At 42.4% G+C, this 12,131-nt stretch overlaps 1 protein-coding gene across 6 annotated transcripts in view; it reads left to right on the top strand.

The window, feature by feature from the left end:
• Positions 1-8,921, top strand: part of SAP130 (Sin3A associated protein 130) — a 75,615-nt gene extending 66,694 nt beyond the window's left edge. For 4 of the 6 annotated variants that reach the window (XM_060017001.1, XM_060016999.1, XM_060017004.1 and 1 more), the window contains exons 19-21: positions 5,621-5,724; positions 7,507-7,620; positions 7,843-8,921. In XM_060017001.1, coding sequence (XP_059872984.1) covers positions 5,621-5,724; positions 7,507-7,620; positions 7,843-8,001 — 377 coding nt within the window. In that variant the 3' untranslated portion in view covers positions 8,002-8,921. The remainder of the gene's footprint in view (positions 1-5,620; positions 5,725-7,506; positions 7,621-7,842) is intronic. The other 2 variants (XM_060017002.1, XM_060017003.1) reach the window with 2 other exon arrangements.
• Positions 8,922-12,131: the final 3,210 nt, after the last annotated feature.

Raw genomic sequence — 12,131 nt, 5'->3', positions numbered from 1 at the left:
TGGTATCTTGACTGGATTCTGGAACAGAAAGCAGTAAAATTTAATTTTTAAAAAGCGTTTATCCCTAGCCATTAGAGGAACTTAAATTGAGATGCCTACCAAAATAACTGAAATTAGGGAATTCCCTGGCAGTCCAGTGGTTAGGGCTTGGCGCTTTCACTGCCGGGGACCAGGGTTCAATCCCTGGTCAGGGAACTAAGATCCCACAAGCCACGCAGCACAGCCAAAATAACTGAAGTTAAAAATACTGATAATGCCAGGTGGGGATGTAGAGAAGCTAGATCTCTCATACATTCCTTTGAGCATTTTGAGTGTTACCCCACTGCTTTCTAGCCTCCATTGTTTCTCTAGAGAAGTCAGCTGCTGATTTTATTGGGGTTATCTTGTAAGTGATGCATCATGTTTTGTCTTGCTCCTTTGAAGATTTTCTCAACTTCGACTTTCAACATTTTTATAATACTATAATATGTCTATTTGTATCTTTGCATTTATCATACTTAGGGTTCCTTGAGCTTCCTGGATATATAGTTTATTGGTTTTCAGTAAATGTGAGAAGTCTTCAGCCATTTTTTTTTTGAATATTTCTCCTCCTTTCTCTCTTTTCCTTTTGGTACTCCTTTATACATGTTTTGGTGCTCTTAGTGGTGTTTCATGTTTCTTTGAGGCCCTGTTCATTCTTCTTCATTTCTTTCTCCCTTCAGTTCTTCAGTGCTGTTGGTCTGTCTTCAACTCTACTAATTCTCTTGTACCAGTTCAGATCTACTGTTGAGCCCCTCTAGTAGATTTTTAACATTTTGTTTACTGTACTTTTTAACTCCAGAATTTCCATTTGGTTCTTTTCTTAAAAAGTAATTTCTATCTCTCTACTGATTTTCTCTATTTAATGTGACATGATCATCATACCTTCTTTTACTTCTTCACTCATGCTTTTCATTCTGTGAATTTATTCATAACAGCTACTTTGAAATCTTTTTCTGATAAATCTGACATCTGGTCACTCTCTCAAGCAGTTTCTGGTGCCTGTTTCTTTTTCCCTGTGTATGGGTCATACTTTCCTGTTTCTTTGCATGCCTCATAATTTTTGTTAGAAACTGGACATTTTAGATACTATATTGTAGCAACTCCTGGCACTGATCTCCCCATCTCTTCCAAGACCCACTGTAGTTATTTGCTGTTTGCTTGTTTATCTGTTTATCGACTGGCTGGATTCTTTTAGTGAAGTCTAATCACCTGCACCCCGCCAACACCACCAAGTGTTAAGAAGCCTCTGACGTTACTCCTTGGGGAGGCACAGCTTTGGATGCCCACAGTCACCTGGGAAGACAGTGGCATTAGTACGGTTCTCCCCCACTGTTTCCCTGACTACATCCAGCTGATAAACCCCACTACTTGCTTGCCATTTGATTTCCTAGAACACAGTACTGGAATTTGACCTTAAACACAAATTCCTCTGCAAACTAATCCAGTCATATTGTAGCTCCTTGCCAGAATGGTTTCTGAGGTCAGTGTTTGATGTTTGTTCTGCCCCCAGGAGAGCTCCTGCCAGCTGTCTTACTCTTTGTTCTCTCCTGAAAACTGGTCAGCCCACAGCCTAGGCCGCGCCTTTCACTGGGTCTGTCCGTTTCCTCCCACTTTGACTGCACTCTCCGCTGCTTTGGGGAGCATATGAACTTGCGTACTCTGTTGAAAATGGAGCCACCTCCTTTGGGAAGAGATTAGAAGCTTCCTGTGCTATGGCCTGTTTCTCCCTCCAGGCAGAATCTCTGAGCCTAGGGCTCTGGAGGTGGGAGTGGGACAGTGACAGCCTTTTCTCCGAGTAACACCTTGCTCTAGGAGGTGAGCACTCAGGGTAGGGGAAGAGGAGTGAGTAGCCTGGGGTATGTCCGCTTGGTTTGCCTCTCCTAATGTGACGCCACCATTTAACAAGCCAGGAGAAGGGCTCCTGGGGCCCCAGTGTTCTCAGCACGCCTTGCCTAAGGTACAGTCTCCATCCCACAAGTGGGGTTGAGCAAAAAGAAGGGAGCCCCCACGTCAGTTCGACTCGCCCGGGACTTGGCCTCAGCAGCAGGGAGCATGGAGCAGGATGAGAAATGTCTCGCTTCTCCTTGGAGGACAGCCATCTCCCTAGCGGCTGGCGGAGAGGGGGCTCTGTGGGCTGGGATGCAGCAATCTGGGATGGAGTCACCGCCTCTCAACTGGAGAGAGGAGAGAGGGAGCGGTCTTGGTTTAAATACCACAGACTTCCTGTTCTTTCCACATTTTCGTAGATTTGCTTGAGTAGATGTTTCTGCTTTGCTCTTTGCCCTTAGGACCTTCCCCAGAGGTTTAAAGTGTTATTTAAAAATTTTCCCCAGTTTCACTGGGGAAGCAGCTTAGAAGAACACTGTCATGTCACAAGTCAGTTGTCTCTTACACATTGCTGAGCTACTCTGGAAAAAAATAAGTTTAGCAGTTTTATAAAAACCAAACATACACTTACCATATGACCCAACAGTTGCACTCCTGGGCGTTTATCCCAGAAAAATGGAAACCTGTGTTCACAGAAAAATCCGTACACAGGCGTTCATAGCAACTTTTTGGTAATAGCCAAAATCTGGAAACAACACAAATGACGTCAAACGGTTAAACAAACTATAGTGCCATTGAATACTACTCAGGAATGGAAAGGAAAGAACTATTGATCATGTAATAGCCTAGATGGATCTCAGGGGCATTGTGCTGATGCTTAGTGGAAACAGCTAATCTTAGGAGGACACATACCAAAAAGAAAAAAAAGAAGACATATCACGTGATTCTATCTATATAGCAGTCTCTAAGTGACAAAATTATAGAGATAGAGAACAAATGAGTGGATTTGGGGGTTAATCATGGGGCAGGGGTGGTGTGACCATAAAGGTGTGGCACAGGAGAGATGTCTGGTGATGCAATAGTTCTGAATCTCGATTGCGGTGGCAGTCACGTCAGTCTAAACTGATGAATAGCGTGTACTCACTTTACATCAGTGGCGGTTTCCTGGGTGCGATACTGTACTACAGTTATTAAGATGTAGACAGTGGTGAAGGAGAAATACCTGACCTCTCTTTACTGTCTTTTTTCCCCAGTAATAGCTTTATTGCACTATAATACATGTAGCATACAATTCATCTGTTAACATGTACAATTCAGTGATTTTTAGTATGTTCACAGTTGCGTGTCCATCACTACGGTGAGTTTTAAAACATTTTCATTACCCCAATAAGAGACTCCACGACCCTTAGCCATCCTCCCCAGTCCTGCCATCTGCACTCCTCCCTATACCCCCAGCCCTAGGCAACCTCTGATCTGCTTTCCATCTCTGTAGATTTCCAGTGCTGGACATTTCCTATGAACGGAATCATATATTATACAGTCTTCTGTGACAGGCTTATTCCACTTAGTGTATAATGTTTTCAAGGTTCAGCCATGTAGCATGTATGAGTACTTCATTCCATTTTCCTGCCGAATAATCTTCTATTTTATGGATATATACCACATTTTATTTATCCATTCATCACTTGATGGGCATTTCGGTTGTTTCCACTTTTTGATTATTATGAATAATGGTGCTGTGATCATTTGTGTCTGCATTGTTTTTATAAATTTATTTTATTTATTTTTGGCTGCGTGGGGTCTTCATTGCTGCGCGTGGGCTTCCTCTAGTTGCAGCGAGCAGGGGCTACTCTTTGTTGCGATGCGCGGGCTTCTCATTGTGGTGGCTCCTCTCGTTGTGGAGCACGGGCTCTAGGCGTGCAGGCTTCAGTAGTTGTGGCTCGTGGGCTCTAGAGCGCAGGCTCAGCAGTTGTGGCGCACAGGCTTAGTTGCTTCGCAGCATGTGGGATCTTCCCGGACCAGGGCTCAAACCTGTGTCCCCTGCATTGGCAGGTGGATTCTTAACCACTGCACCACCAGGGAAGCCCCATGTGTCTACATTTTTGTGGGAACATCTGTTTTCATTTCTCTTGGACATATACGTAGGAATAGAATTTCTGGGTTATTTGCTAGCTATAGTTAACATTCTAGCAACTCCCAGACCGTTTTCCAAAGTAAATACATTTTTCCCACCGGCAGGGCATGAGGATACTTCGGATTTCTCCATATCCTCACCAGCACTTACTCTTTTTTTTATTACAGCATCCTAATGGGTCGGAAGTGGTACTTCACTGTGGTTTTGACTTACATTTCCCTAATGCCTAATGATGTTGAATATCTTCATGTGATGTTGGCCATTTGTATATGTTTTTTGGAAGAAATGTCTTTTGGGATCCTTTGCCCTTTTTAATTGTTTTGTCTTTTTATCACTGAGTAGTGAGAATTCTTCCTATGTTTTAGATACAGGTCCCTTACCAGATATATCTCTAGACTATCTTTGCAACTTCTGTGAAACTAAAAAGTGTTTTTTAATGCTCGTAATGAAATATACACATCCATCTAAAACTGGTGAAATCTGAATAGGGTCAGTGGACTCTGTCAGTGTCGTGGTTGTGATATTGACTGTAGTTTTGCAAGATCTTACCACTGGGGGAAAGTGGATAAAGAGTACACAGGATCCACAACATTGTAAAGCAATTATAATCCAATAAAGATGTGAAAAAAAAAAGTACACGGGATCTCCCTGTATTATTCCTTACAATTGTATGTGAATCTACAGTTCTCTCAAAAAGGTTAAAATTCTTTCATCCCATTCATGCTAATATTTGTCTAGTAGACAGAGGTTTTTTTTAATTGCTCTGAGAAGTAAAGTTCGTCAGTTTTAGGTTCATAACCATATCAAAAGAGATATTCCATGTCCCACCCCCACCCCCTCCCGAACACGCACAGCCTCCCCTACCGTCAACACCACCACAGAGTGGTGCATTTGTTGCATCTGCTGAACCTAAACTGACATACAAGTATCACCCAAAGTTCATCATTTACGGTCCAGTTTGGTCTTGGCATTGTATACTGTATCAGTTTTGACAAACATATAGGTAAGGTTTTTTCAAGATTAATTTTTAAAATAATAAAATAAGTTTTTTAATTAAAAAAATGTTTTTTAATTATCCATGTACTATGTAATTACATTTTAAGTCCTAGTTAAACAGTGATATTAAAACTTCACAGATACAGCTAAACTCACCTTTGACAGGTCCCCCTCAATCCTAGTTTCTTTCCCCAGTCCAAATGATACAATTCATATTTATTTTACTACAGTGCTGGTTACTGGACTTTTCTACCTACATTTAAATGTGACTCAGGTTGGAGCCCTGTGGCTTCTCCAAGATCTAGATAACACCACGGAGCTTCTAAGCTTCATGCCCAAACTCTCCACAGCTGGCAAGCTTCACACATGAGCAAGGCTCCAACCCACTAAAGACCATTTCCTTCATTTAAGAGTTTAGAGTACTAAATTACTCTCTTTTGAACTCACTAGATTAGCACAGTAGGTCTTTAAAGAATTCTTCTGGTGTGGACAAAAAGAGCTTTTATTCATGTTGTGACTTGTATTTTCAGTGACTTAAAGATATTTAAGTAAAGTTCTTAATAAAGTAGTGGCTTGAACACAAATGACTTTAGCTCTATAAAAATTGAAATATACTTTTTTTTTTTTTTTTTATGGTTCCAGAGGAGAAGAAAGCTATGCTGCAGGAAATAGCTAATCAGAAAGGAGTATCCTGTCGTGCCCAAGGCTGGAAGGTTCACCTCTGTGCTGCCCAGTTGCTGCAGCTGGTAGGTGGCGCTCTAGCAGTTGTTACATCCTGCTGAAAAGAAGGATGGATGCTGGAGACGTCTGAGTTCATAGAACATTTTCTTTAGAGTGATTCCGAAGCGTTCCCAGTTAACGTGGGTCATGGTAGAATTTTTATGTGTGCTGTGTGATATTATAATTACTGTTACCTATTCTGTGGATGGATGTAATTGTAATCTAAATATATCTTAGTTTTGGTCCCCATAAGTGAAATATACTGAACAACTTAAGTTTGTAAGATGTACAGTTAAGGTTCAGTGTTACCTGTTGCCGTGACATCTGAAAAAGAGGGGGCGTCAGATGACCCAGCTGTGTAAGCTCCTCCTCCTCACGCTGCTCCTTGTCGTGGGGACCAGGCACAGTTCCCACTTCTTCCTGAATAGTGGGCTTCAGTTCTCTGCCAGCTTGCGATACTCAGATAAGCCGGTGACATCCTCCCGGGAGCACCAGGGGGCACCGCTCCCTCTTGATACTGCAGTGCCTGCCTCCTACAGCCCCTACTCCTTCACTCCGTTCCCTGCTTGTCATGGAGTGCAGCCCCCATGTGGCCGTGCGTGGTGTGCGGTGTCCTCTTCCCCTGGGCTGTGAGTATACTGACTAGTAAACTGCTGTTGATCTCTTCTGTCCAATGTGTTAGGTGTTCAGCCCTTTCCCTAACCCTAGGCGGGAATCCTTCCTTCAACAAGGTAAAGAGGAGGTGATCAAAATAATAACCTCGGGCTTCCCTGGTGGCGCAGTGGTTGAGAGTCCGCCTGCCGATGCAGGGGACACAGGTTCATGCCCTGGTCCAGGAAGATCCCACATGCCGCGGAGCGGCTGGGCCCGTGAGCCATGGCCGCTGAGCCTGCGCGTCCGGAGCCTGTGCTCCGCAACGGGAGAGGCCACAACAGTGAGAGGCCCACGTACCGCAAAATATAAAAATAAAAAAAAAACCTCACAAAGTCTTTCCATCTTTGGAGTAGCAGTGATCTGAAGAACATTGTCTTTTATGAGTATTGTTTTTAAAGTAGTGCCATGGCTAGTTTTTTTATGTAGCATAAAAGCATATTTCTCTGAAACTTACAGACTTGTTTTTCAGAGGGATTGTGAATTCCTGGCAGAATTTAAAAGTTATCCTTGGACTTCCCTGGCGGTCCAGTGGTTAAAACTCTGCACTTCCACTGCAGGGGGCACGGGTTTGATCCCTGGTCGAGGAGCTAAGATCCTACATGCCGTGTGGTGCGACCAAACAAACAAACAAATAAATAAATAAGTTATCCTGGGGGCTCCCCTGGTGGCACAGTGGTTGGGAATCCACCTGCCAATGCAGGGGACACGAGTTCGAGCCCTGGTCCGGGGAGATCCCACATGCCGCGGAGCAGCTAAGCCTGTGCGCCACAACTCCTGAGCCTGCGCTCTAGAGCCAGTGAGCCACAACTACTGAAGCCTGAGTGCCTAGAGCCCACGCACCCAGCAAAGAGTAGCACCCACTCACTGCAACTAGAGAAAGCCCGTGTGCAGCAACGAAGACCCAATGCAGCCAAAAATAAATAAATTAATTTAAAAACAAAAGTTATCCTGGAAGATGGACTCTGAATTATGGCAAATTGTAATGTAAATTGTTGATCAATTTTCTTTGCTGCATCTTAGTCATTGGGAGAAATGATTTTATCACCCAAACAGATCCGATACCAGTTTACACAGGTGATTCAGGGTGGGTTGTTTGCCTGAGTTTGACAGAAGTATCTCCGAGGTCATGACGCCCTCCCTCTTGTTTGTTGCAGACAAATCTAGAACACGATGTTTATGAAAGACTCACCAACCTACAAGAAGGGATCATCCCAAAGAAAAAAGCAGCAACTGATGATGATTTACACCGAATAAATGAACTAATACAGGTTTGAAGGAGTCCTTTCCCTCTCCTTCCTTCTCCCTTTCCCTCTCTCGTCCACTAATGTCTTTAGTAAAAACCTGTTACTTCAGCCTGCATTTTCAAGAAACACTGAAACATTTTTTCTGTGTGAAAGCCTCAAAATGGCTCAATCCAAAGGTGGGAAGTTCTTTAAAAGCCACATTGTTCCGAAGATTACTTACTGACGATGTGATGTCTTTTGTTTCAGGGGAATATGCAGAGGTGTAAACTTGTGATGGATCAAATCAGTGAGGCCAGAGACTCCATGCTTAAGGTTTTAGATCACAAAGATCGTGTCCTGAAGCTTCTAAATAAGAATGGGACTGTCAAGAAGGTGTCAAAATTGAAGCGAAAGGAAAAAGTCTAGACCCCAAATCAGGACTTTGGAAACAGAATTTATGAAGAATGGTGTTGGGGGTGGGGGAGGGCTTTGGTTATTTTCAAAGCAGAACATTGAAATTAAGACAGCGTTCCTTAACTCATGCTCGAAAGCAGACGGGCCCATAGCATCCAGTGACACGGAAGGATCGGAGCTGATCTGACACAGTGGACTCCAGTCTTTCTTTCAGGCGTCTCCCTCTTAGACTTACCATGTCATCCATGATTCCTGATGCATCAGTGTCTCCCAGTTGGAATCAGTGACACAAGTGACTGGCTGGCGTTTTTCGGCCTTCCAGTTGATAAACTGTATTTATCTGCTGGATTCCTGCAGGACCCATACTGAGCCTGGACTGAAAGTATCCACTCAGACCATCTGTTCTCTCTCTACGCTGAAAATCGAACCTCTTCCCTTCACCCCAGTCGGTCCTTACTCTGACCTTCAGATGCCCACACTGGCCTTCTAAAGCAGTGCCATGGCACCGAGAGACCTGCCACATCTCACTTTAAAGGGTTTGAACTATCGATTCTTGTCATTTTTTTAAAGAACCATTTCAAAGTGAAATTGTTATATTGTCTGTCCTGCGTGTGTCAGAGTTGGGTTTTTGTGGAGGTTCGGAGCAGGCAACACCGTAAGTTGCTCTGAGATCTTTGTTCTGAAGTACATTCTTGGTTACCTGTACTTCTGTAGCTGGTGCGATGCTGTTGATTGTATGTACCACACATCTCCAAACGTTAATAAAGGACTCAAAGAGGTTTTTGTACAGAAGCAGTTTACATCTTTTTATAAGTTAATCAGTGCTGTACTGCACATCGCTCGAGTGTTTACCCTACTGTAGTTTCTCTCACGTTGTTGAGTCTACTCTGTTAAAGTTTTGTTGTTCCACATAGAGTTCCACTTACCCTCGTATCTTGAAGATGTCACAGATGGTGAAGCCTGTTGGCTTTTGGTTATCTTAAATATGAGACTACATTGTATCCCACTGCAGATAGAAATTGGTCATGGTATAGGACAATTAGGGGTAGAGCTTCCAGGAGAGTGGAGTTTCTTTACAAGGTTGCTTCCTGTGAACTAGCTCAAGTGGGAAGCCCAGCCTTGCTTTTTGCCTTGACCTGCACAGATCTGAGACAGGAGTCTATGCCGAGTGATCCAGTCTTTGGGACCAGAGATGGCCCTCCTGGGACAGCCTTCCTCGAACTGGAATGGTAAACTCTCATCTGTTGTAGGATTGGGGAAGAGAGAAGCAAAGCAGGCTTCCAGCCTTCCCCCGGTTAGGCCACATGGCCTGCATAGCATAAGCTAAAGAGGTCCTCGGAACAGTCAAGGCTGCTTCACTGGAGTGTTTCAGCCTGAAGATGTTACTGACTGTGCACTAGACGATGCCGGTTTAGTGCTGTGTGCAGTATAGTGCCTGTGCTGGCACAGGGCTCCTTGCCTCCGTTTCTCACCTGTGCATATTGCCCAGGTATATGTGATGTGCTGGCTCTGAAGGACAGGACCCAGGTACTTTGGGTCCTGCTTTATAGACCTATTCTGTCTCAAAGAATTGTTACCTCTGTTTAAACAAAACTTCGATAACCCTGGTCAAAGGAAGATTGTCAGTACACACTTTGCTGTCAGTGCAGGTTAGAACGGTGGTGTTTTCTGTTTTCCCTCGCCTTATGAGGACAATGTGATCAGAAGATAGAAGAGGGTGGAGGGGGAGATGAATTATATGTGTGTACAGCATTATTTAAAAACAAAGCACCTTAAAGTATACAGTCGGATAAGATCTTACATACATATATGCCCATGAAACCATCACCACGATCAAGAGAGTGAAGATATCAGACCCCAGATTTTCCTTGTGCCTCTTTGTGATTTCTTGCCTCTCCCCCCTCCCTGCCTCACCACCCCCCATCTCCAGGCAAAGATTAATCTGCTTTCTGTCACTCCAGATTGCGTTTTCTGGAATTTCATTTGAACGAAATCACACAGTATATTCTTTTTTGAGGGAGGGAGTCTGGCTTCTCTTACTCAGCATAATGGAAATTTATGCTGAGATTTGCTCATGTGGCTTGTTTCAATAGTTCATTGCCTTTTATTGCTGAGTAGCAAGCATTCCATCGTATGGATATGGATATTCCTTCCACAAGTTGTTTCTGCATTCACCTGTAGAAAGACATTCAGGTTGTTAGGTTTTGGTCATTACAGACACAGCTACTTTGTACGTTTCTGTTCTTTGTATGGATAAATGTCAGTACACACCTTAATTGGTGATTTTATGTTGGTTGTACTTTCCAGGGATTTATGACCAGGAGATAGTGCTGAGAAGTCCAGACACCCAGTGGCTCTTGGTCCAGAAAACTATCATTCACATACTTAAAGATGAGAAAGAATTAGAAATATATTTGAGGTAGGACGTCGATTATGGTTTCTGTTCTTTACAGTAGAAAATGAAACATAAATCTGGGGGAAAAAGTTTTTCTGTTTTGTTTTTCTTTTTAATATTTATTTATTTATTTGGCTGAGTCATGTCTTAGTTGCAGCATGCAAACTCTTAGTTGCAGCGTGGGGATCTAGTTCCCTGACCAGGGATTGAACCCAGGCCCCCCTGCACTGGGAGTGGGGAGTCTTAGCCACTGGACCACCAGGGAAGTCCCTGGGGAAAAAGTTTTAATCCATCTGCTTGGTCTAGAAAATCTTTCATATTATTTTCTTAAACCTAGGTATTTCAAAAGATCATTAAATAGAAAATGCTTTAGAATATTTTCATTGATTTTTATCATAGTAATAATATAGAATCACACAGTTTTAGAGTTTAGAAGTTATTTAGAGGTTATATATAGTCCAGCCCAACCTGTGATGAAATGGACACCTTTGAAAGGATGTTAAGTTTTTGTACTTTTTTATGTAAAATACAGCACAGGTAAAGAAAAGTACATGAAACAAATGTATAGCTTTATAAGTTCTTAAAAGAAGAACAACTTTGAAATGGTCCCCCAGAGTAAGAAATAGAACTTTGCTAGCCACAGAATGCTCTATCCCAATCACAGCGCTCTACCTCTCCCTAAAATAACCACTATCTTGACTTTTCCCTTCCAAATAATCAGTTTTATTGTGATGTAATTACAGAGAGTAAAATACCCAAATCTTAAATTTACAGTTTTGTGCATTTTGACACACATATACAACCATGGCTAACATCCAGATAAAGATACATGACATTACTGTAACCTCAGAAGGAGCTCCTTTGTAGTCAAGTACACCTGTGTCCTCCCACCCACACCCATTAGTTTTGTCTGTTCTTGAATTTCGTGTGAATGGAATCACACAGTATGTACTTATTTGTGTCTGGCTCTTTTGCTCAACATAATTTGAGGTTCTTCCATGTGTTAAATGTATCCTAAGTTGTTTCTTTTTACTGCCCTGTGACTATGCCACAGTCTGTTTACCCATTTCCCCACTGAAGGACATCTTGGTGCTTCCAGCTCTTGACTATTACGAGTAAGGCTGCTGTGAACATTTGAATGCAGCTTCTCGTGTGGAATCTCAGGTTTAAATCAGTCGAGTAAAAACCTAGGAGTGTGATTGCTGAGTCATAAGGTAAAACCATGTTTAGTTTTGTAAGAAACTTCCAAACAATATTCCAAAGCAGCTGTACCATTTTACAGTCCCACCAGCAATGAGTGAGGGTTCCTGTTGCTTCACATCCTCGTCAATATTTAGTGTTGTCAGTGTTTAGATTTTAGCCATTCGAACAGGTGTGTAGTGGTTTCTCATTATTTTCATTTGCAGTTCCCTAATGATATGGTGTTGAGCATTTTTCAAATGCTCATTTGCCATCTTCATATCATTTTTGATGAAGTATTTGTTCAGATCTTTGCCCATATTTTAATTAGCTTGTTTGTTTTCTGATTGAGTTTTAAGAGTTCCTTAGATATTTTTGATACCAGTCCTCTTTCAGATGTGTGTTTTGCAAATATTTTCTCCCTGTCTGTAGCTTATGTTGCCATTTACTTAATAAATGGTACATTTTGAAGAGCAGTCTTTAATTTTAATAAAGTACAACATCAGTTTTTTCTTTCATGAATTGTGCTTTTGGATAATAGCTAAAGACTCATCACCAAACCCAAGGT

Source organism: Delphinus delphis, chromosome 7 (assembly GCF_949987515.2).
Source record: "Delphinus delphis chromosome 7, mDelDel1.2, whole genome shotgun sequence".
In the NCBI taxonomy this organism is placed as follows: domain Eukaryota; kingdom Metazoa; phylum Chordata; class Mammalia; order Artiodactyla; family Delphinidae; genus Delphinus; species Delphinus delphis.
The sequence above is the reverse complement of the archived record's forward strand: the minus strand, read 5'-3'. Positions and strand labels throughout refer to the sequence as shown.